Source organism: Pyxicephalus adspersus, chromosome 4, assembly GCF_032062135.1.
Source record: "Pyxicephalus adspersus chromosome 4, UCB_Pads_2.0, whole genome shotgun sequence".
Taxonomy (NCBI): Eukaryota; Metazoa; Chordata; class Amphibia; order Anura; family Pyxicephalidae; genus Pyxicephalus; species Pyxicephalus adspersus.
In genome coordinates, this window is record NC_092861.1 from 109,341,825 (window position 1) to 109,368,601 (window position 26,777).

At 35.2% G+C, this 26,777-nt stretch overlaps 1 protein-coding gene and 1 long non-coding RNA gene across 2 annotated transcripts in view; both read right to left on the reverse strand.

Annotated features, from left to right (window-relative positions):
- Positions 1–454, reverse strand: part of VIT (vitrin) — a 33,410-nt gene extending 32,956 nt beyond the window's left edge. The window contains exon 1 of the mRNA XM_072410244.1: positions 400–454. Within this exon, the coding sequence (XP_072266345.1) occupies positions 400–454 (55 nt within the window). The remainder of the gene's footprint in view (positions 1–399) is intronic.
- Positions 455–921: 467 nt separating this feature from the next.
- The window catches only part of LOC140330113 (uncharacterized), a 36,031-nt gene continuing 10,175 nt past the window's right edge, over positions 922–26,777 (reverse strand). The window contains exons 2-3 of the long non-coding RNA XR_011920629.1: positions 2,979–3,122; positions 922–973 (exon numbers count right to left, since the gene is read on the reverse strand). This is a non-coding gene — a long non-coding RNA (uncharacterized lncRNA). The remainder of the gene's footprint in view (positions 974–2,978; positions 3,123–26,777) is intronic.

The following is a 26,777-nucleotide window of genomic DNA, read 5'->3' on the forward strand; positions in this document are numbered from 1 at the left end:
AAAAAAAAAAAAAAGATATGAAGGAAATAGTACACTAATAACACTTTACAGTAAAAGAAACTACAAACACAACAAGGGTTAAAAAGAAACAGACATATAACACTAATAAATAATAAAACAAACAAACAAAACAAGCAAAAAAAAAACTAACTAAAAATACACACGCACAAAAAAAAGAAGAAAAGAAAACAGTAATGTTTTACTTTTTTCCAAAAATATCAAGTAGCTAAATGAATAAATGAGAGTTGAGAGCTAAGAGATGACGATATTAAAAAGAATATCAAGGTAAAATAATTTTTCTCTAAACCACTTCACAGATAACCACTGATACCTTATTGCATATTGCTCTGAAATACTCAACAGTTTTTGCTAGTGCAAAGAAATATATTTCAGACTAACCTAGCATTGCATTACTTGTTTCTCGTAAATAACCTTCCATAACTACTTTTTTCATTATCACGTATTCTTACAGAAGTATTTTACTTCTGGGTTTCTGACACCTGTTTTGTCCTGAATGTAATAATGTGAGTATTAGTTGAAAGTCATAAAAACAAGCTATGCATAGGAAAAAGAATAAAAATGAATTTACTATATTGTGGATCAAAATGGTTTACAACAGAAAAATTATACAGGATATTCCACTGAATAACACTCAAACCTTGTGAACCAAACCATATATAAGCCTAATGTGCACAGAACGTCAGGGAACTCATTCTCTGACATAAATCTTTGTCATGAAGGTTTGTTTACGTGAAGAAGTGTTTGTAAAGCACTCAGCACATACAAGTTACATGTGTTCACAGGTAAATGTGTTTGTTGCCCAACCAGGGGTCACTTTTACAAGAAGTAAACATTATAAGAAATATGTCATTATAAAATACAAAACTATATATAAAACTTTTATACAAACATAAAACTTACCAAATAAAACTGTAATAAGTTTTTCCTTCATTATAGCAAAGCAGAAACGGCACTGAAAAAAAATAAATAAATATGATAATATGAGCCAAACAATGCTATACAGGTAGAAAAAACATCATTCTTAACTTAAAAATGTTATTAAAGTAAGTAATTTATTAAATTACCTGTGGTGGTACCACCTGTGGTTTGCAAAACAATAGTTCCCTTAGCTTAGTATATGAAGCTGTGTTTATGTCAATCAACCAATCACATTCACACAAAAGTCCTGAAATTTCACTTTATTCCCTTGTACATGATTGGGGTTTCAAACTGAACTTTACCAAAGCTACGTGCACGTAAACTTTTTGGAAAGCAGACAATCACTTTTAATTGAACAGTCTCTAATAAATCAACCATTATATCTTAAAGCATGTGATTGCTTACAATCTTTGCATCTATATACATTTCTATTATATGACATTTGTAAAGCATTACTGGGACATGTGTTATGTGCCATAGGCAGATTTCAGGTTGCCTTGGGACAAAACTAGAGTCATCCTTTTTCAGAGTGGGTTAAGTTGGTAGCTAAATAAAAGAGAAAATGTACATTTTTATAAGTGAGCTTGCATATTTTTTCATATTTTAGGAATACTTAACCAAGCCGGCACAGTGACTTTGTTCTTTGTCTATTTAAAAATGAAAGATAAAGACTTTCTAAATCCATGCTGGCCAAAGTTGAATAAAATAGTTTCTATTTTTTCAGCAGCTATTTCCATAACTAAAGGATGCATATGTGGTTTAGATTTGTCCACCAAAATGTCAGTCAAGCTAAGGTTTGTTTTATACATACAGCAAACTGTTCATTATATTATGTGTGGCTGTTAATTAAAAATACACATTTGGGTTTGGTTTGAAAAACCTGAGATGCTTGAAATGCTCAGACATTCTAAAAATAGATCTTTATTTTGGGTTTACTTGGGCATAGTTAAATGATCTCTTTGAATTAGTAAATACCAGGGTGCAGTCTACATTTCCTTTAAAGTAAAACTAAAATTGTAAATGGAAATTTAGGACTTTCAAACCCTCCAAAACGCCTAGAGTTCATAAAAAGCGACTGAGCTCCTTTCTCTTTACTTTTTACTTTTAAAATAAGCACAAAGTGTGTAAAAGCACATTCATACTCAGATATTCATACTATTCAGTATGTAATATGTTTTTCAAAAGGGGTTTTACCCTACTTTTGTGATGTGGCAACATAGATTCTCTTCTCTAAAGGGTGCAAACAGTTTTCCAATCAGGAGAAACAAAGTGTGTTAGCTGAGGGGTTTAAGTCATATGGTGGTGGGAGCTGCGGAGAAATGATCTGTGTTCGAAAGAATTAAAATAGCAAATAAGGCCAGCAATGTCAGGTTTTGTTTATTTGCAATTTGTGTGCCATTGGGAAGAATTGCATTTACTTCCCTGAGTGTACACACATCAGGATATGGAGGAAATCTTTTCGAAATTCAGACACACCCTATTAAAAATTTGTCAAAACAAAACACATCTGCACTGAAGAATTATCTCTTAGAATTATAGCCCACTGTGAGTCTCTTTAACACCAACAGTATTCCAGACAGTTTCCCCCCAATGTCCTATCTAACACAAGCAGCAAAATGTAATCTGTACCATTATGACCTTTGAAACATCTGTTTGTGTGCCTCCGATTTCCAAGTCTAAAACCAGACTTCTTTAACTGCTTTAATGGAGCTAAGTTAAGTGAAATATACTTTGCAAAGAGTATCAATCATAGCTCCCAACTATGATTTTGAGATGCGAAAAAATATGCTAGCATCATGGGAAATGGCCATGCCAAAATTTTCCTCTAATCATTTGGTAAAGCCTACATGTTGTATACAATGAACTCAGTATGCAGTCTTTGTACCCACCAAAAAAACTTCATAATTACTGTACTATATGTGAGAGTCTCACTGCAAAGTGAGTATCTCTTGGACTATCTTTAGCCACCAGTACAGCTTAATAGAACTATTACTCAGATCAGGTTCAATATTTACTAATATAAAAAAACACAGCAATACCTTAATTTGAGTTCTATGTAATCAACTAAAGTCAAGTTTCAGTATAGTTGTTCACATGTGGAGTGCTTGGGTGGATTTGCTTCTTGTGGATTTTGCTTGATATGTCACCAGTTAGGTTCTTAATTCTCCCAATAAGGTTTGAATCTAAAGGAAGAAAGAATAGATAAGATCATATGAATCTAGTACTGATTTGATAACTCAAGTAATGAAGTACTTAATGTTCCTTTACGATTGTTCTGGATCCTTTACAAGGACAAAAGACTGAAAGACGCATGAACGAGTGGTGTACATACATGTGCCGCTGTGGTCCGTGAAGAGGGAAGGGGTAAAACTAGCGAGCAGCACCCCCATGCTCTCTCTCCCCTTCACTTGTATTACGGGCATTCATCTTTCATCGTCGTGGATCAATCAGGACGGATCCATGAACAACGTTGGACGGCCACTGCACACATGTCAGATTCTCATCTGATACTAGCCATGAGGCGATAATCGGATGAGAATCATCTGATGTGTGTACATAGCCTCACTGTTTACTGAGGATATTGAGAATACACCGTAGGCTACCACTGCTGAACACTCCTTATAGAACTGTAAGATGTCCAGCTTTGATGAAGGCTTCAATAATTTCTGACTGAAGTTCTCTATACCGGTTTCTTTCAATGCTCCCTATAACTGAAGCTTCAGGATACTAGTTAAACAAGAATAATAGTTTAGATTGACCTGCCACTCAGTTATAGTCAAATTTAAATTTTTTGATTACAAGCAACTAAACTGATTTTATTTGCAAAGTGCAAGTACTGCAGTTGTAAAAAGAGGTCTCTCTAAATTGTATCAGTACCTAAGAACAGAAATGTATATTGCAGTTACCAGTCCTTTGGCTGTTTATTTAAGACTTTGCTTACTTGTTTAAGGAGACACATTACCTGTCCTAAGGTTACAGCATTTACCAAAAACTGTTTACATAGAGAAGTTGTCACCTTAGAACAGGTTATATGGTGGGATTACAAGACAACACCACATCTTCTTATCTCCATAAGCTGGGATCTGAACTCTGCTCATGTTAAAAATACTTCTTTTTGTTTTCACTAAAATTGTACTTTGAATTCTATTTTCAAAAACAAATGTGTTCAATAATTAGGATTTATTACTTGAATGTTCTAAAATAGTTTATTACTGGCTCTGAGTAAAAAAAAAAAAAGTAGTAGTACTGTGAAAAAAAGTACAGCCATGCCTAAGCAGTGAATGAACAAAAACAAAACTCATGAACAGATACACCAGCACATATAGCACAAACATGTATCAGTATTTGTACAGCAAAAAGCTTTCCAACTATAAGTGAAATGAGGATATCTTTATGAGACCCCTGATTTTACCAGAAAAAATAGTCCACCTCTTTTAAATTACAATGCATATTATTTCTGTTGTACTTTTAGCTTAAAATGACTGCTTTGGTACTGGAGATAAGCGGGGTTAGTTGGTTACGGAAATCAAAAGAAGAAAAAAAAGAGTTTACCAAAAAGAGTTGGATTAGTAAAAGATAAATATCAGTGGTTGTTTCTAGTTACTGCTCTTTCTGTTGCATTAATTTGCACTCATTTTCCATTAGTTAAAAACTATGAAAAAGTGTGCCATTGGTTGGCCAAGACAGCCATTGGCTCAAACCAAAAATCAACCGGCATTTTGAATTTTTTTCTAGTTAGAAGGAGTTTGGCATATCCTTGATTGTCAAAAAATATCAACACTGTTGTCAATTTTTGGAACCTTTTATTGTTAGCTGCAGATTGGCTTCCAATGCCTAATTTAGGAATGCAGGTGTTCTGTTTGTTGTGTTCCAAATCACTGAATCAGTGAAATGAAAATGCGACTTTGCCCACCCAGCATTGCACTATGACTTTGTATCAGCAACAAGAGCTGCAGCTATGTGTTTAAAGAGAATCATCAGTTCTATTGGGAAGGACTTAGCCATTAAACATGGAACATAAAATAACACTAGGATTTTTTTTTTTGCACACCAACCATAAACCCCCCCCCCTACCATGCTCAGTTTTGAAGGAACAAAATACTGGCAACCTGACTTGGGTTACATATTGAGTTCTTCATATAATCAGCATGTCAAAAGTAAATGTTTTAATCAAGTGGCTAACTAAATATAGTAATAGTTTATTTTTCTGTAACGTCTAGTTTTTATCATGTATCTCTTTTTTAGTTGCTTAGAAGACCCTGAAGTGTCTTGTTTTATGGATTACCATGTACAGTACTGTAGATTACCATTTTACAGTAATCTAAAATATCGATACGAAGTTCCACAGAAAAATTATTTTATTAAGATACTTCTAAAACTCTTTTTGACCCCTGGCCATGCATTGCTAATTAACACATCATCGTAAACAGAGTCTGTTCAGAAGACTGTCTAGGATTTGACAGATTAGAGTCAACATTTATTAAACAAATAATTACAAGAACTGCCATTAAATGCAAAAGTAACACTGCTATGCAGATGATGCAATAAAAGGACAGTATCTGTTTAATCTGTTGAAAGAAATGCAAACGCCTGCTTTACAACTTTTTAAACACTAAGATGAATCAAGGTTATCCACTGACACTGGTGGAGATTGTTTTCAGTTTCATCAGAAGTTCCCAAAGCCTAAACTATGCCCTTTTCCCAGGATCACTATTTACAAAAGCACCATGCAAGCCTGGGAGATTCCTTCAAGTTTATGTAAATGATTAAATGAATTTACTAACACTTTTGAAGTCTGAATTAACCTCATATATATTTTAAGAAACAATGTACTTCAAAGCCATAATTAAAATAAATGTATGTAGATGCACAGTGACAAATGAACATTGGAGTATCTACAATCAGAAAAAAGTAAATTCTAGAATTGTACAAAGTGACAATAACATAAGAGAAGGATAGAGTAGTTTGGAATGTTTAAAGTGATAAAACGAAGACAGGTCTATTTTGTGTACGCTCCCATTAATCCATGTTAGTTCCTTTCAATAACAAAGGACTGCTTTTTGCATCCAAGTTCTCTGGCTCTGGCTCACTCTTCCATCTTATACTTGGTCTTTTCCTCCAATATGCCAGCAAACTTAGCAACGCCTATTAATCACTGAACAATTTTCTTGAGAAGTGTGAGCTACTTAGGGCGCCAAGCTCCATTCTGTCACATCATTAATTTTCCGAATATATGCCATTCATTCTGTATAAACCTTTCTTTGAGTATATTGAGGAAAGATGGAGCGTGACTTCTTTTTTTTCCCCCTCTCACAACTTTCAACATCTTTAATTGAGGGAACATAGTGGTCGGTTTAGTTCACTGAAAAACACCACTTGTCAGAGTCTTCTGCAACAAATTCTAAGCGATGAATAGCAAATGTTAAAATACCATGACAGAGACCTCTTAACGAGGGCTGGTAATCTGTTATGGTGGTTTGGAACTGAGGCCGGCTAATGTCTTTCTACTAAAAAAGATTGTTTTACAAGAACCATGAGTGATTGTTTTCACCTTTTATGCTAACTTTAACCATCATTTCATGGTTTTTAAGTTTATTTACAAAGCTCTCCTGTGTTGCTGCAGTTTTTTTTGTCCAGTACTGATTAGAAGGAATAGACTAGCAGCACAAATGTGCAGAAAATAGGAATTCATTGTATAGGAAACCTCCTAACGGGAACTGGAGTTTTAATCTGACACATGGGCTGTCCCATAAGAATCTATAAATGGTCACAAATAGTGTTAATATATATTTAAAGTGTCCTAACAAGAACAATTCTTGCAACATATAGCAACAGAATCCTAGTTTTTGTTGTGAAACATGCCAAGGTGCTGGCTAATGCCTAATGTATATGTGTTGTTTGGAAGCTGTACCTTGGAATATTCCTTTTTTTCATTACTATTACATGTTCTACTTAGCTCACTTTTTTACCATCTAGGTGTTTAGTATTTTTGATGTGGTATGCAAGGGTTTTAAACCTGTATGATGAAATATCATAATAGGACTTTGCCAAATTCAAAAGCTTATGTTTAAAAACTTGCGTAAGTTGTTTAAGTAAATTGCGTTTCTGGGCTGTAAAGTTGCAGGATTCCCACTCCCATTAAAACAAAAAAAAACATTTATGAAATATATATATATATATATATATATATGTATTTCACATTTTCACAAACTGACACCAATCTCTCTCTTGTGTAGTTAGCTACATTAAATAACAAAAAATAGCACAAAACATATTCCAGAGAATTAGATATGAATGCATAGCAATAGATGCAAGTGCTGGTCTCCCAGAAGACATATTACACATATAATGATTTTGTGGATTTCATGTTTGATATGTGATATAGGCATTTTCATCAGGAATCATGTCACACCTTTATGACTCACCACAACAATTACTTCAAGTAAATGCTATAAATCTGCACTGTTAGTTTAGTGAAGCATGAAACTTATGGAATGTGAAAATAAATTCTATTTAAACGCTGATTATACTTGGGCATGTGCATTCTAAATAGTTCTGTCTAAAGTTGTTTGAACCTTAGGAGCAGAGATAGATAATAGTAGTTGTCAGGCGGGCTGTAAGCAGGCATGTTTACTTATCACATGCATATACTTCACTGCAGGTATAATCTCTGGTTACTTTTTTCCCTTTGGTTCAATTTCTATTCTATATATTTTAAAAAGCATATGTGTTTTTTAATTTTATATATATATATATATATATATATATATATATACATATACACATAGGAGCTTTGTTTATAAATAAATGTTTAATACCAGGTATGGCCATTAAACTTGATTTGGGTTTCTGGTTTTCTAAAAGGAAAATAACAGCAGAAACAGTTTACTTTACTTTTACTTTCTTTGAGTGATATATTGCAAATTTATGACAGAAAAATCCTAAAGAAGCAGAGAGTGGAAAGGAAGGACAGAGGAAGAGGAAATCCGTTGTTTGAAAATTGAGCTTAAGCTATTGATCGTTGTAAGCAAAAGGGTTTTTGAGCAGCACTGAAAAACAAGATAGCTGTTTGCTACAATGTTTATAAATATTTATACAATGCAATTACTTTCTATGGGTAACAACTGGAAAGACCACAGACTTTCTTCCTCAAATATCATCATCACGTGAATGTGTTGTTTAGCCTGCCTACTTCATGCCTTGTATAGCATCCCTTACCCTGAGTAGATATCATTTAGGGCTTAGGACGTATAAAGTTGTTAAGACCAGGTATAACTCATTACTATAAAGATATCTAATTTTGATAATCAGTTTTCATTTCCCTCTTTAAATGTACTTCTTTTCAGTTTTCATTCAGACACATGATTTTGGTTGTGAAAAAAAATCATGAATGAAAATGAAAAATAGGACTACACCTGCACCCTTCCTTTTTCAGTATAGTATGGCTTTACAGTGTAAGAGTAAAGTGAATTTGGCCATGCGTTCAAAATGTTTAAAAATTGTAATCCAATCTTTACTAAAGTCATTTAGAAATACAATTAAAAAACAGACCTTTGAGGTACAAATGTCACAGAAAGCCCAATGTTCTGCTATTAAAGAAAAGGGGGGAAATGTGTGCAATAGTGGGGAGGAGAAACCATGGAAAAAGTTTCAAACTGTTCAATTTGCAGCAACATGCTGTCTTATTCTATTAGGTTTAAGTGTAGTTAGATACATCATAAAACTGAAGTTGATTCTTGGTGGCTGTAACAACAGCACGGTAAAGCTTTAGTCTTATTGGTTTACAGGGTAAAAAGTAGAACAGGGTGTCCTATCCTTATGACAATGTGTCGCAATGCAAAAATAGTTGTCTTTTCTGATGTTTGGTTATCTTTTTAAATCTCCCAAAGACATCCAAAACCTTCATTCTGAGGGCATCATATGGCAATAGCAAGTAAACACCAAACCCTGGATATCTGAGGTAAAAATAAGACAAACATGCTTCCTGGGGTATTTGTAATCATTAGCACTAATCTAAAACAATAGATTCTAATTGAGTTCAAGTTGGCCAAAAAATTAAATATATTCCTACATAAACCACATGACAAATCTGCATTTCTTTTAGTTGGATTACAATAATGAATACAACAATCAGGTGTTTGAATAATGCTGTCTATTTTCTGTGAAACTATGTTGAAAACATTTCCAGAGTTTACTCACATGACTCTAAAATATAAATATAGCCCAGTTTTGGTACCATATTTAGATGGAAGTACAGCCAGGATATTTTAGGCAGAAGGCGTTTGATGGCATCTTTTAAAAATATTTTGGAAATAATGTGAAAAAATCAAAAATCTCCGAAAGGAGGCTATGCCAGCAATTTGCTAGGTTGGCACTAGGATTGGTAGTGTGGCTAGCATTTACAAATAAGAATGATTGCCTGTTTATTGTTGTGAGAAGAATGTGGAAGCTGCAATAATAGAAGCAGCAACAGGTACCATAGCATTAACCCCAATACACCCCTTCCCAATACACAAACACTTTCTCAAAAAACATCCTATCTCCAAAAGATAGCACCGATCTTACTAGCAAGTCCGCCATACTAAATGCCTAAAATGGCTATATACAGAAATGTGGTGATTGGAGTCCATGGAGTGGGGGACGTGTCTCTTCCAACAAAGAATTTTATGTCTTTGATTATCCCCTGCCAATAAATGGTGGATTTATGCCCCAGGGCATTAAAGGATAGTCTGCCAAATTGTTCTGTGAACATTGCATTTGTTCAGTTCAAGCATTCCTGCATCTAATATTTTTCTAATATTTATATAATTTTCTAAAGCATATTTTTCTAATGAAAGGCAACCTACATATATGATTAGGAGCTTTTGCTAAAGTTTCTTTTATCCCTAGAATAAAAAAGTCAAATTCCACAACTTACCAGTTCTTAGATGTGGTGGCTACATTCGTTTTCTCTTTAAGCTTTCTTTAACTTTTTTTTTACCATGGTATTCTGTCAGTAACATACTTGTCCTAAAGTGACAACACTCAAATGATCAGAAGTGCGGAATCTCATACACTTGTGTACAGGGTTTTGGGACTTCTGAATGATGAATGCAATATTCGAATTGGATTTTTATTTTTTTGACCTTTGCATGCACTTTTTTTTTTATGAAAAACCATATAGCAAAGTGAACCTTGAAAAAAGAAAACTTTTACAGCCAACACCACATCTAAATTTGGTAAGTTGTATGACTGTATGACATTTTTTATTTTTCAGGTTTAGATACTCCCAAGCAACACTTTCCTTCATTTCCTTCGCTCCAATTCACCTACCACGAGTAGTAGGCAAGGTAATACTAGATATTCTCTTGTGCTTGGTGGCTAAACAAAAGGAATGGGAATGAAGGAAAGAGCAGTTGTGCTACAAGAAAGAGGGGCATTGAAGAGCACATGTTGCTTTGTCCTAGATTGACAGCCATAGGCAGGTTAAGATTCATTGGCTGGGACCCTATGGCCAGCCATATGAGACCTGTGGACTTAATTAGAATTATACTAAGATACGGATGAATTTTATTAGAACAAAAATGTATCTATCTTGCTATATATAAAGCTTACAAATAAAAATGTCTTTACTTAACAAATTCTGTGATATTCATTATCACTTATTACTCACAAAGGTAACACATTATCGGTAAACTTGTCTCTAATTCATTTTTATTCAGTCTCTTCCAAATGTCCCTTTCTTTAATTACAGTTCTAAGGAACCAGTCTTGACAAGATGATGTTTATGATTCTGGTGTGTGGGGGTGAAGTATAACGTACAACTCATTGTGCAGACTTCAAAAGCCTCCAGGTATGTTTTCTATGTGGAGGGAAAAGAATTTACATCCCAGTCTCTCGCTATGCACAGACACTTAACATTACCTGGGGGGTGCATTTATGCATTTTTTCAATACACTGTGCATGTCTACACAAAACTTAAAATACACATTTTAAACAAAAAAAAGCAAAAGATCAGTTCACTCCTGGAGCTATATGTAGCTTCCTTGTGTTAAATATGCAGCTACCACTTTTGTATCTTGTCTTGAGTTTGTTTTTTAAATGCAAGTTAGCTGAGCTTAATACTACACACTATTATTTCTGATGCATGGACTAATACATCTTTAAATACATCTATTTACTGGAGGTATTAGTACGAAGCAGATAGATCTTTCATAGATTTTTTTAATTTGTTTGGTAAAGGAAAAAGCACAGAGAATGCAATCAATAACTATTCCTTCTGAATTTACTAGTAACCTGGATGTCATGGTTCAATTTTTAGTATAACTGGCCCTAATGATGACTTCTGACTTTTCTGATTTTGACTTAGGTAGCTAGGACAGTAGTGTTTTACCTAACGATTGTTAGTGTTTTTTTTTTTCATTTTGGTTTTAACACTTCCATCCTGGGATGGAGTCAGTCCTGGAATCAGCATGTGATTGACAGTTTGCTTCCACCAAAACCTTATATCTGTTCTTCTGTGTGTGGTCAGGATTTTTTGATGATGTTTGGCCAATTTTTTGTATAGCAGGAGGAGGCACTGGGACAATTCCAATAAAATATTGGCTATAAATAAGCTATAAATATTGCTGAATTGACATTTTAGAAAACATTTATAAAACATAGGAATGAGAAGGGGGTCAGTGGTCTGGTCTGGATATTATAAACCTAAAGCTAATTTAAGAAATGATGAAGAAAGATGCAATAAGATTGGAACAGGAGGTGGAAGGTAAATGTCTAAGAGGTTTGTTTTCCTTCATTTTTAACATATACCTTTTGCAATGTCTCTGCAACAGCAAATGAAGTACACCCTCCCCAATAAAACACTGAATAAAAAAACCCTGCATGGCTTTTATAACTATTCCCTACTCTATCCAAAACTAATAAAAAAGGTTTGGCTTTAAATTTAGTCTTTTTTAGTTTTACTATGTCTCATCAGTGTTGTCATACTCAAATATAGTGGTGAATATTCCAATTTCACTGCTTAATTTGTTTTAGGAGATGATGCCAAAACCTTTATTAACTTTTATTAACTAATATTTTAAAAGAATGCCCTGGAAACTTGCCAGTTGTCAGGGTAATAATTAAAATGTACCACAATTATTCCCAGTAGCAAAATAGTTTGGTAGTTCATCTGCCATTGTGATAAGTCTTCTAAGCCATTGCGATATTTCCTCATTTTGTCAAGCTCATCATAGGTGGTACAACTGTTTAAATTGTGTAAATTGATATTGGACTAGTAATCTGCTGTGATTTATTAATATAAATTAATTTTAAATATATTACATTTTGAAAGGTTAACAGGTTATACATACAACGGAGTCGAGTGTTTAACAATAAACAGAATGTTGACTATTAGGTGTGAAGCATCAAGGAATTATGTGTGTGTGTATATATACATATATGTATTTTTAGAGTTAAGTTTTACATGGAGATTAAGTGTTAGGGTTCCAAACAGTTATTGTTTAATTGTTAGAATGATGTCAAGAGTTAGGGCTAGGTATAAATCCAGCGTAGTAACTAGGTATTAGGGAACTGACATAAGTTCAAGGTGGATCCTGCAGGTTTGAGATTTTGTGCTCCCACCAACAATTTTTTATACAATTATGCACTGCATGTCCTTTGAAGTATGGAGCTGCCACCAGTTCCAATGGGCATTTTGTGGTAAAGCATAAAGACTGTTACTGTAACAGAGAATACAGCAGTCTCTTCAGTATACAGGTCAGAGGTGTAAGGTGAGTAGCTTTTCAGCTAGGTTTATGGAACCATTTAAATAACAATAGGAGTGATAGAAAACTGATGGTTGTGCTGCGCTATAATTCTATTTGCAGCATTTGGGCTAAACTTCAATTGGTCTTAATAATTGGTAAAAATAATTAATGCAACAAGGATACTTACCTCCATAATAACAGCCAAGAAATAGGCCTGGGAACTGAAATGCAGAGACTTTATCATTGAAGTTATTGAGGGATAGGGGAAAGTGTTAAAATGTGTAACACAACAGCTACTGAAAAGTGAAATATTAGTGGCTGAAGTTTTTAATTTAACTTATGCAATAATGAATATTTAGCCCCAAATAAGTACAAATATTAATACTTTTAATAAAATACCCAAGATCCCCTTTAAGATTTAATTACTTTGTCAAAGTTAGATTATTCCTAGGTTACCTAAAGGCTATAAGTTGCTCCAGAATCAGCTGAGTATGTCTCTCAGCTTTAGTGTAAGCATATCAACAACATATAATAAGGTAATGTAGCAGTCTGTGTGACGCACAATGTCGTTTTCAGACTTTTCCTTAACTGTACATTTCGGAAATAAATAAGTATATTTTCAGCTCATGTGTTCATCAAAATGTAGGAAAAAGTATTATCAAATTTAGAAAACTGGAGGAAAGCACAATATTACATGATTTAAGCCACATGGTACCAAACATAGTACCAAACATAAACCAAAATAATATTTTGCATTCAGACAAAATAATACACAAGTTCTAAAATTATTCTTGAAGTTACATGGGAAATACATACCTTCTTCGAGAACGTTTGGCTCACACACCAGTCACGCACCAAGTACTTGTTTAGTATGACAGTGAATAATTTGGTCAGGAGAAAAAAGGGTAAAATGAAACAAATCTTGTAGATTGCACTACTGTAAATCTTAAGGAAATGTAGCTGATGTTCTCCATGTAGCCTAGGGCAAAAAGAACAATGTACGTGCTGTTATGTTCATGATTTATGAACTTGCCACATTTAAGAACATAAATGAGCAAAACTGCTTCGGGTCTGTGTAACAACACTCACTAGCAGAGAAAGACATGCATATCTCACAGAATTCTCTCTTGAATTCTGTGAAATATTTTACAATGCTACAGGTCATCAAAAAGAACATTTTTTTGCTTTAACAAAATACAATATGCGCTTCTATTACAATGACATCACAAACGTTAGATAGTAGGTTACATAGTAGCAGTAAGTAGTTTAAAACCAAAAGGTTAAAGATGAATGTGCAAATTTTGCAAAGCCAGGTTCCAGCGAGATTGGAGCAATTTACATGTACCAATAATATGAAAGGCAGTCTTACAATGTATTTGATCCATTTTTTGTTTGTTTTACCAGTAATGTGCACACTTATCAAATATCCAATCAAAGGATGCACCAAAACCACACTGATCATACAGAGTGAAACTTATATATTTTACAACAAATAGTCAAATAGCATTACAAAGCACCAGTGCAATAATTTAGCAGTTGCATTATAGGTTTAGAGCAATGTTAACACTTTTGACTGCATACATATTGACAATATGCTTATATACATAAAACTATATTAGAGGATTGAAGAGAAAAAAAGCAACAGGAGCATCTGGCTGCAAAGTAAGGACTGTTCCTATATAAGTGAAAGCTATGTTACTACCTCGAACAACATAAAATATATCAATGGTCATTTCTTAAAACTCTTCCAGTCTATCTTACTAGATATTTTGACCTGTGAAGTGCATCCCCTGACATCATTAAAGGACAACATATAAAACACCACAGAAAACTGTCGGAAACTGTGGACATACAGCGTCATTAGTATTAGGCTATGGGCATTTTACAGGAGTCATTGGAGACTTGAGACATCCTGACAAGACATGTTACACGATACTGCTAAACTTTACTGCCATTCAAACTGCTTTATATGACAATGATCCCACATTTCTGATTCCTATTGCCCCCTTAAAAAATTGCTGCCATGCATGACATTTCCTAAAGAAAAGTCCATTTTACAAGGATAGAAAAGTTACATGAACAGAGAAAAGGCACCTGGAAGGCTAGATTGTTTGAGCAAAAAAATAATAAACCAAATCCTTTTACCAACAAAAGCCAGTTTAATGAATATTCTTTTTTCAGTAAGTGTAAACACATTTTCTGGGAAAACACTGGCTACCAACTGTTAAGGCTAAAGGCCACACAATAAATGGCAATGCCAACTGTACGCTGTAATATTTCCAGGCCACAAATAGCTTGTTTTCTAAAAGAGACAAAAGATGCCATAGCAATATTTAAGATTTTGCAACACAATTAAAATACAATATAATAATGAACAAAAAGGGCATGGCCACATATTTTAAAGCAGATAAATGGCCAATAAAAATAGATAGAGCACATTTATAAGGCACAGCGGAACCCCAAATCCAGAGAAGCTCTATTTAAAATGGAACTAAACCCAGGCAATACTCACCTGGCTCTGTCCTGTTGCGGTCAACGTCATCTTCTCCCTTCTTCTCTTCTGCATTATATTCTTTGACTATCTTTATTGGTTAGGCCGGGATACCGTAACTCCCATGCAGGTGGACTCAGGTTTGTTCAGTTCCGGCACACATAAAGAAAGCTGGGATCGCTGTGTAGATTGCACTACTGTAAATCTTAAGGAAATGTAGCTGATGTTCTCAATCAAATAATCAATCTCATATTGCAGAAGTTCTTATTCTTTTGCAATGATGCCAAACGCTTTGGCTGGACATTCATTTTTGGGAAAATCCCAACATGGTGTGTATATTGAGTACATAAAAACCTTCCACTTAGCTATGGGATGTTAGGTAAGATCTATGAACTTGTCTTATCTATAGTGTTATTATAGAACTAGCAGGTGGTTTGCCTAATTCATCACAAATTTTGACAAATGTTTCACAATCAGTCTCTGCTACATAGTAACACAGCATTGATTTGTACTCTTGTAATAAATAATATCTGCAAGGCTTTGCATCATATTCTGATGGACACCTGCAGAACCCATAGTAATAAAGTATTTTGTTCACTTAACACTGGTTCTGCTATTTTAATAATGTACATTTTAATGTACAGCACTGACTAATATGTTGGTGCTATATAAATACTGTTCATTATTATTATTAATAATAATATTAATGATAATAATATATTTATTTCCCCACTAATAGATGAGTAGTAACAATTTCTACAAAAAATGTTGCCATGATTTCAGATTGATCTTTTATGTTGTTTGCTTGGAAGTATTTGCTTACCCAAATATGTAAAAGCACTATATGTTATGTATAACTAATTTTTTTTTCCTGTAGAACAGGGAAAGTTTAGTGCCATTTACTTGCTCTCGGCAAACAAAGTGGAAAAAAATCCTAAATTTTACAGTTGACGCCAGAATAAGACATGTAAATAAATCTTTCACTAGTGAAACTTGTATTGACGACCACTGACAGTGGAATTCTCCCGGCTTTGTAGAAGTTTTCTTATGTCCTCCTATATCTCTGGAACAGAGAGTAAAAGGAAATCTCCACAGTGGGACACAGACAGAAACAACAATGCAAAACAATATTAATAATAATACAAAAAATATTTTGTTTTATAAATCATAAAAGAATTTTGGCTATCAATAGACTTTATAATCAAATCCTGTAATCAGTTCATCAAAGCTGGTGATTGATCCTAACCACAGCAGTTGGTGCACAGCAGCTACCCTTTTTTGTGGCAACACAGTAAGAATACAAAGATTTGCTGTTAATCCCAGGATCCAGTATTGATGTTTATTGAAATAACATCATTGCCAGCTTAGTCACTTGCACTGGAGCACTAGTTCCAAGAAGAAGAACCAGAACTTGCCAATTTGACAACGGGCAGAAGTTAGCTGTACCACTCACTGCCACTTCTTTTTTTTTTCTATAGGGCTGTTACGGGTAGTAACCACATGTAGCAGCTTTCCAAAAGGCAGCAATTCACTTATATGGAGAAAGAGCAACTGGAAGGAAAACTCACTGTCAATCTGAACATAGCCTAAGAGTGATAGCAAATTTTGTATTTATATATACATTTAACATAGAAATGTAAAAACAAAATTCAATTCAATAATTGAAAGCATTTAGTAATCTACCAGTTACTATTCAGTAAACACAGAAACAGTGCTTCATAACCTTTGTCTTTATTTCATTTAAATAGAATTCTCCATATAAAGTATGTTAAGCTAGCGGGTGTGGACCCACTGTGCCACTGACTGGGTATGTTCCAGAGGGGCGTAACTAAGCCGCTACCTGGTCTTCACTAGAGACTCTGATGGTGAGGATAGGCCTGGGCTGCAGGGTAGCTGCCAGGTGCCACTCCAGAGCAATGCCCAGGCCAGTGGCAGCTGACCACAGGAGTCAGGATACCCGGTGCAAGCTCCGAGGGCCTTGCATGGCCAAGATGGTGATGGCAATCAGGCAAAGTCCAGAAACAAGATCTGAGGTCAGGGTCAGGCGGCAATCAGGCAAAGGTCCAAAAACGTAATCCGAAGTCAGGGTCAGGCGGCAAACAGGCAAAGTCCAAGGGTAAGAAACAAGGTCCGGTACCCAGTAAAGCCAAACAGAGAAAACACCTTAGCACTGGGAGTTACACAGGGTAAAACCTGGAGATTGCTCAGGCAACTTCCTGTAGTAGGAGGTGCCTTTAAATACCTGCAGATATCCAGGCATAGGCTGTAGAAAATAGAGGGCGTTTATGTGTTACCTCATAGATTAGGAGAGACACAGCCACGCCAGCTCAAACACCAGACCAAGTCTCTCGTACTATGCAAGGGGCGGGTAGCATTTTTGCATACGGGATAGCGCCAACTTACGTGCCTGCCGCCCCCGCGAGGAATTCGCTGGCGGGAGGACGGTGCTGCAACTTCCGGTAGGAACCTAATTATAGGATTGCCCGAGTGGTTCACCAACTACAGCAACTCCATACAAAATAGCTAAAGTAGACCAATTATTAACTGCATATATAATTTCCTATTATAATTTGTTTTAAAAAAAAACCTTAGGGTCAATAATAACAGAAAACTCATCTTTCCTGCTATTCTGTTCTATCCATTCTGCTCCTAATCGTTCACATATTGTTCCTTAAAAAACACAACAGCATTTTATCAACCAAATAAACTTACAAAATAGAACCACTATATGGGTCAAAAGTCCATGAAGGCACCGCTTTTACCCCAAAAAACTGTATCAGCTCTGAAATTGTTAGGCTCCCAGCTGCAACACACCACTTTGGAAACACTCATTGCCCCATGTATCTTAAGATGAAGGCATCACTATCACTAAAAAAAAAATGCATCTGTAGTAACCAGCTCTAAAATTGTTAGGCTCCCAGCTTGGGAATGATTACAGAACCAATCCCAGGTACAGTCCATCTATAGTGTGCCATTACCAAGTTAATGACCCAGGAGGGATGCCATACTTCAGATGGGGACCCTATCAATATCTATACCAAAATACCTTCCTTCAGGGACTTACAACCTACACAATGATGCCATGACTAACAAAATATAAAAAGTTGGAAAAGTTCATCTGATGCTCAAACTTTGACTGAAGATGTTCAGCTACTCTCTATTTCTTCCTCTTATCACTTCAACAGTGTTTGGATTCAGGTTTAGTGTGTCCTGCCAAACAACTCTAGAACTAAACAGAAACATGTTCCCGCAACGCTAATAGTATATTTACACATACACTTAATCATTGTCTCATGTACCTTAAGTTGAAATAAACTCTAGGGTAAATGACAATTATATTTCAATAGTTTTGTGTGTTTTTGACGACAATCTGCATTTTATGGAGTTGTTGAAAAGATGAACTAGCGTAGTTATTGTTACAAAACATGCATGACTTCAATGCGTCGTTGAATATCAGTTATGCTCTGAAAGATGTTAATGCTTTACAGACAGTGTTTTCATGTGTTCCATGGTCCATTAATTAACTTCAGTACTTCTGGTGGGAGTTCACAGACATTATATCCTTCTTTTGACATAATAGTTTTTCCTACCTACTTACATGTTTAAACAAAAGAAAAACGGAAACAGACCTTTCACCGCAAGACAGAAAATAATACCTAATTGCCAACATAGCTATCTAATATCTTGAATGATGGTAATTCTAACTTGTTAAGAAAGTATGGTAATGAACATAAAATGTTTTGTATTTGTATAACAGGCTATCATGTTATGTGTAGGTAAATATTTCACAAGTAATACAATTAGGTAAATATTTATATAATTCTATAATAGGTTATAAGAATCAAAGGCAAATATTGATTTAGTTTTTTTTTATTGTAGGTTGTTGTAGTTGTAGTTAATAAATAAAAAACCTATTCAGAGAATAATAGGGAGCACAGAGAGAGAACAAAGAAAGAGGTTCGAGGCTCAAAAGTATTGTGTCACACTATGAATGTATTAATACATCTTAACTTCATGCATAACAAAGTCATAATTCACAAACATATAATTGTTAGTATGTTGTATTTCTCTTGCCTAGTTCTGGTAAAAGGAATCACAGAAGTAGGAACATTGGTTCAGGTTCACAAAACATATCGCCCCTGATTCATCAAGCAGAATCGGATTATCGGTCGCGCATTCGTATTCGCGATCCGAAATCGTACGCGATCGCGCTATTCAACAACTGAAAAAGATCGCGGCCGGAGCAAAAAATAATCCAAGCCAGTAGAAGTAGAAACCTAGGAACTGATTAGCTGATCTGTCTGCCCTTGCAATGATGAATGTTTTTTCAGAATTGCTTATCAGAAATACCTTAGCTAGAAGCAGTTGTGCAGAAAGAAGCTAGCCTTTGTCCAAAGAGTTGACAGGTATATCAGTGCCATTGGGTGTAACTAAAGTATTTAACTGTTCTTGGGTCCAGGGGCTTATGGAACTTGGTCTGTTACCTAGAGTTTATTTTTACCATTGGTATACCCACATTCCAATCTGCTAAGAATAAGGCAGCATTGTTACTTTCTTTGTGTTCTCTAATCTGCATTTGGAGTTTTTTGTAGTCTTAAAGATTGAAAAATGTAAACTTTTACCCTAATTCAGCTGAAGGTTTCAACAGACCAGTCAGAGGATTTTGGACATAAGAGGACATTTAAAGTTCAGTGTAAAACTTAAGAACAAAATTCTAATATAATGCAGATTAACAGCCTTTAGATATGCTGGCTGCATACGTTTTTCTTCTAGACTTGGTGATTGGTCATTATAAAGGTTTACACTTTTTAATCATATTTCCCTGATAATGATAATTATTTTTACCAAGATAAGAAAAGGACAGACATATAAAAACATACAAACAAATTTACATTTTCCCTGTTTTTTTTTGTATTAGAATGCAAGCACCAATCTCAATCTGTTTATTGCAAATGTACCTATTTTTGTTTAGTTTATTCTGATTTCAGTTTTGAGAGAAGTTTATCGACTTTTATCTGCAGTATTGTCACCTTTTACTCGGAATTCCCAAGTTGGGCTAGAAACATATGTGCCAATGTGTAGTAGCACATTGACAGAAGCATACAATCACACAAAACTACAAATTTTTGAAAAGTAAAAGCAAATCAGTTTTTTGAAAAGTAAAACAGGAATTACAAAGACATTTAGGGCTCAATTTATAAAACAGGGAGTCAGATATTGCCTTAAACATTCCCTCATTGGAATCTTCCGGGTCCATGTGTTTCAATGGCAGTAATTGATTCCCACCAGGGAATATTTGAGGGAATGTCAGATTCCCTGTTTTATAAATAGAGCCCATAGTTAGCCAGGTTGAAATGCATGAAGCACTGTAAGTAATACCAAAACATAAGCAATCAAGGTTTGTGTACACAGGAGTTGCTTAACCCAAAGGATTGGGAGCTAAAGGAATATTTTATATCAAATATTTTACATATTACATTAATGTATATTAAATATTAGTCTATGTGAAAAATATTCCCATAGTTAATAATTACATGGGATTTTAATTTTGAAGTTTTCTTTACTTAATCTAACCCTGGCATTTAGTGAACTAGTAATGGATGCGGCTGTCATTTAAGTGAAGGTCATTGGTGTAAGCAGGATCCATTACTAACTCTGCTTCTATGTCCTGACATTATGGACATATTTGTGAAGTACATTACGCTCTAATTGGGTTGTATCATAGTGGGTGACAGGCTTTGTACCTAACTTTGTCTAATAATTAAAAAAATGGCAACTAAGTTAACCCAGGGAGATCAACTAGTAACATCTAAAAACGGTGGTGGCGGTGGAACAAAATTTAATAGATAGGAAATAGAACTTAGAAGTTTAACTGAAAGTGGTTGAGCCAGAGAATGTGGGAAACAATTTGGGAAAGTTGTCTGAACTAATTATTAGTGAAACCATTCACTTTCATCAAAGTAGAGACTGTGTTCTGAGTAGATAATAGACCAAGAGGTGGTTCAGGAGCCGTTCCAAGAATCTCACAGATTCAAGCCTGTGAAAGTTGTTATCAAATGTAATATACAAACCTAGTACTTCATTACATAATATAAAAGCCAAAATCATAACACAGACTTTTCACATTTTTGTATGTAATTGTTTGAGAAAGTTGTGTTTAAACTGCAATGGTGATGAAGGTCAGAGTCTGGCAGAGACAAGAAAAATGTATTGCAATAACAAAAAGACAAACAACTAACTGCAAGCCCAATCATTAAAATATTATAAAAGCTTTTCCATGTTAAAGTCAATTCATTTTTTTTTAAATCTGTTCAGTGAACTGAATAAGCTGTTTGGATGGTTGGGGAAATGTCTTAAACATTACAAGAACAAGTCCAGCTGAATGTGGCTAACTACTACTAGATATACGATTACCTGGATAAAAAGTAACCTTTACAGACACCAGGACTGTACAACCTTTGCAAGATAACTAATCTGCCTGGTTGCTTGATTTGCTTAAAAACCTCAGCCTGCGGTGCCTGTAGGTTACTCAAGATCCAGAATTTCACCTAACCTCAAATATATGGGTATTGTAGTACCCACAAGACAGGGGTAGACTTTACTAAGCATTCTTTCTTCTAAACATGTGTAATAAAAATGACTTAAAGTGAAACTAGAATGTAAAAATAAAAAACTTCAAGCAGGCAGGTAGTTTTTTGTACAAGGGGCAGGCACTCTGTAATAAAATATTATTTTCTGCCTGGTAAAAACATATTTCTATAATGTACAATGAGCTGCTCATACCTGGCTGCTGGGAATGTCTTTGCTCTGCACATACATGGAAATTACACCATTCCTGCCTGGCCAATCAAGATAGACTTTTCTAAGTGATTTTACAGCCTGTAAACATTTACAAAAGCCTGGTAAAAAATAGTTTAAATGACAACGAATTGGTCTGTTTTTTTTTGTGCAGGCTTTTGCAGACTTTAGGTTTTTACAAGCGTTTGTTCAGAAGCTCCATGTAGCTTCTAGGGTTGTTTGGCCACCCAAACCTCTTCATAGACTTGCATTCAACTGCTTAGCCATAGCAAACACTGTTGCTGATATAGCTTGGTATATGAAAAAAGTTATCCACTAAATTGAGATTTATTTCAATTAACTTTTGTGATAAATTAAATTTGTGATAAATACTGAACTTGGATACTAGATATAAAAAACATTTCCAAAAACTACCCATTATAGCAACTGGATTGAGATCTGATATAACAAAAACAAATGCAGTCGTTAGTATATAATCCCTTAATTTTGTGCCACCCAATTTCCTTGACATATGATTGAACAAGTCAATAGAGTTTGCCAAACCACAAAAAGTTTTTTTTCCTACATATATACAATATATTAAAAACCAGGTGTGAATTTTTTAGGGTGCTTTTGACTCATTGACAAAATGCCAACCAGTTGTCATTAAGTGTTCTAGAAAAGGATTATTTCACTTATCCTGACAAGCAATCAAAAGCAGAAAAAAAATTGTACTGCGTTCAAAACACATTAGTGGTCTGTCTATTCAATACTAGCAGGATTAACAACCAATTAACATTTGAAACAAAGACATAACAACACCATTACAAATTACATCAATGTAAAAGCTTGTCACTTACAATAACTTTTTTTTTAAACTGGAAAACTACTGACTACTTTTTTTCCAGACATACACATGCTTGCAAAACCACACACATGAGTTTTTGATAAAAATTGTATACCTCTCTACAAATTTAAGATCGAGATAGATTCTTATATCCAAAAATCTTCTGGGTCTCAAAGCTACTGCATTTACCATTTTATGCATAACTGTGCAAGTAAATGTTCAGTAATATTTTATATGGAGGGTAAACCGATTGCAATTGTTTTATAAACTGTCCATTCAATCAGTTTCACTGACACTGGCAGCCATGATGATCAACCCTAGTTACATGTGAGTTCATTATATATTTTCAGCCTGTTTTAACGCATTTGCTAGCTTCTTATTTATGTGGCAACCTTGTTTTCTTCAAGGCCAGGTATACATGCTTTAAGTAGGAAAGATATACTGATGCTAGATCTTTATTGTGTTTCCATTCTATCCAAATGCTATTTAATTGCTTCGTATGAATCTTAATCAATGTATAAATAAATGAAGATGTGCACATGGAAGTGATATTTCATAACAAATACAACTTCCCCAGAACTCAGCTGGACATTATTAAAACATTCTAACTATGCTAAAATGCCAGTGCACCTTAACCTCCTTGGCAGTATTCCCGAGTGTGGATCAGGGTTCATTTTCAGTATCAAAAGTGGTAACCATGAGCCACACTCGGGGTGGCATTCTAAAGACCTTATCTGGTCCGCACAAGCCAGCGGCGTCCTCCAGAGATGCATGCCTGGCATCAGTGTCCCCTGGCCTCACCTCCCCGGCTTGACGAATGGGACGTGTGAGCGTGCAGTGGCGTTGCACTGGGGGGGAATTTAAACAGAATGTATCGCTTTGACATTCACAAATACTGACATAATCAGGCCACTAGGGAGCTTTATACAAAATTCACTTGTCCTTCCACTCTTCCTTCCCTGACCTACCATAAACCATCCTCCCCCTCTGTAGATTTATATTTACTGAAAACTGAAGGGCTGCACTCCTGTAGATTTTTTGCAATCTGATGACCACAAGTCTTCAACCCTGCCCATGCCTATGCCATACATCCCTATGGATTTCTAGGGTGCTCAACCTTTGGATCTAGAGTCGGTACACTACCACACAAAAATCTATAAGGTTCTAGTGCATAGGTGTAGGCAGGGAAAAGGATTAATGAGCATCAGATGTTCACAATTCATGGGAGAGTATCCCTTTTTCTCAGTAAGTATGAATTTGCAGAGGGTGGGTTAGGGTCTGGTCAGGGTAGGGGATAATGGGAAGAATAAGGACTCTATATATTAAGGTGTCATTATCTGTAAAGTATTTAGGAAGAATTGGTTCTAAAACAATTTCCAGTTTACTGTATAGCAAAAGCACTTTACAAAACATATTTTCTTGCTCCCTGGAGCTGCTTCTCATCTTTTTTTAAAACAAACTGGAATAAAAATAGATATAAAGTACAAAAAAACAGCAATCTGCATTAGTAAATCAAGGTATATTTCAGACCACTGAAGGTGTTTTTGACGATGTGTTTCACTAAATGATAGCTGGAGGGATGTGATGTAAACTGACATTTCTGTATCTATTCCAGGATAAAGTACAAAAAACAAAACCATACGATAAAATCACTACCTTGCCTGGGTGGTAATTACCTTTCTACAGGTTGGTGAGCTAAATCCATTACCACCCAAACAAAGCATTGGAAAGAAAGTCTGTTATATCAGCTATTTGTCAGAGCTTGTTTTTTTACTTTGTTTTGAAACATAATAAAAACCAGATAAATTTGATAAAAAAAAAAAAAAAACAATGCACGATGGCAGTAATCCAGTCAATTCTATTAGAACGTTGCTAGAAGCAGCATTTTTACTAGGTGCCCAGGAGCAGTTATAGGCAGAAACACTTGGTTTTTGCACATATTTGCAAAACATTGTGCAGAAAATTGGAAATGCCTGTGCAGATGTTTGTAGGTGTTAAAAAGTGTTTTTAACAGCTTTAAAAGCTGTTTTTTTTACAGGTAGATTCTGGACAATTTTTGATGCATGAGAATGCTTGCAAAAATAGCTTGCAGATGCTTACAAATGCTTGCATAAGCAGTTCAGTCTAGGTCTAGGGAGGTTGTTGGACTGAATATTTGAAAAAAACAGTTGTAAACACTATCAAATTCCTATAATAAAAAAGATAAATATTGAACCCATTCATTTTATTGATAACCTTTTTTGCAAGCTGTAAAAATGCTTCAAACGGATTACAAAAACCCTTAGCCTAGCCTAAGGTTTAAAAAAGCTTCATGTAGAGCACTATACGTGATTTATGCTACCAGTATGCAGAGTAACAGAGTAAAAAGAGAGCTGTCTGTTAACAGACATACTACGAAAGCAGGTGCAACAATATTTTAACTTCATGTAAGGATACTGTGAGAGCTACACATTATTATTAATATTACACAGTATTTATATAGCACCATCTTATTACATAGCGCTGTACAAAGTCCATAATCATGTCACTAGCTGTCCTTCAAAGGAGCTCACAATCCAACGTCCCTACCTATGTCTTTAATACAGTCTAAGGTCAATTTTGGGGGAAGCCAATTAACCTAACTGCATGTTTTTGGGATGTGGGAGGAAACTGGAGTACACGGAGGAAACCTTAAAACTCCATGCAGATAGTGTCCTGGCCGAGATTGGAACCTTGGACCTAGAGCTGCAAAGGTCAGGACTTCTCTTTTCCTTTAACTAGAAAGACTGCCATATCACAAAGGAGATAAATGTATTATCACAGAGAATCCTGTGTTATACTGAAGACTGCTATGGTGTCAGAAAGGCAATGGTACTAGTTGGCCAATAGACTAATATTGGCATCTCTGCATAAGATAATAAAATCCTAAGCAGGCCTCCCTCCTTCAACATAGCAATTGTTCCTATGAAGCCAGTGCTATCCTTATTCTCTTGGCCATTAAGACTAGGTTCAGACTTGCATTAGGTATAGCAGTTTTCATTCAACTCCTGGTGGCTGGCAGGATGAGAGCCACTGAGTTGCCCACACTATTATGATGCTTCTTAAAGAAACAGCATTTGCTCTATATATAGGGGATACCAGATGGCAGTACTGAACCAGCCATTGCTCCATCCATTAGCTATGTAGCATCTCACCAAAGGAAGTGGTTCACGGGTGGGAAGAATTGGTAACCGTGCCACAACCTCACCACCAGTATGAACATAGCCTGAGTGTCACATGAAAAACAAGATGCACCATGCATCAGACTAATTTTGCAGTCTTGCAAGTTAACAACCACGATTTTCACTTTTTTTGGGCAGAAGGCCAAAATCAAGAGGGGAAGCGATAACTGATTAATCAATTTTTTAGTCTCATTTTCCATACAACGGCTTTGATTTTCTCTTCTTCAGCCCTGGAATGTGACAGATAGTTTATCTTTTTAAAAGCAATTTAGAGGGGAAAATGGCCAACCCCTAAAACACAGGCCATAAAGCTTAAACTGAATTAACCTTCTTGAAACAACTGTTTAGGTTAGCTGTAGATTGTTAAGTGATTGATTTGAGACAAGTGCTGGTAGTTCCTATGCAGGAGGATGTAGCAGGGTCCATTCCATTGAATTGAACAGCGCTGTGTGTACAGTATTGTTTATTCTGCTGTCACTGGAAATGATCACAAAAGATAATTTCCAACAACATAAATCTGACATATGTACATAGCTAGGTCTAAGGGGGGGTGTTATATTGGTTGAAAAAATAAGACTAAAAATGTTAATAGAGCACTAGTATAGCACAAAAAGTAAAAGTTAAATAAAGAATGTTATGCATTCTGCTCTTTAAATGCCAACCACTTATCTTAAGAGACTGAAGCTACGTACACACGGCAGATTTTTATCACCCGATAATCGGCATCGGCCAATTATCGGGCGAAAATCTTCCGTGTGTACAGTCGGTGTCGTCCATCGTCCGGACGACCGACC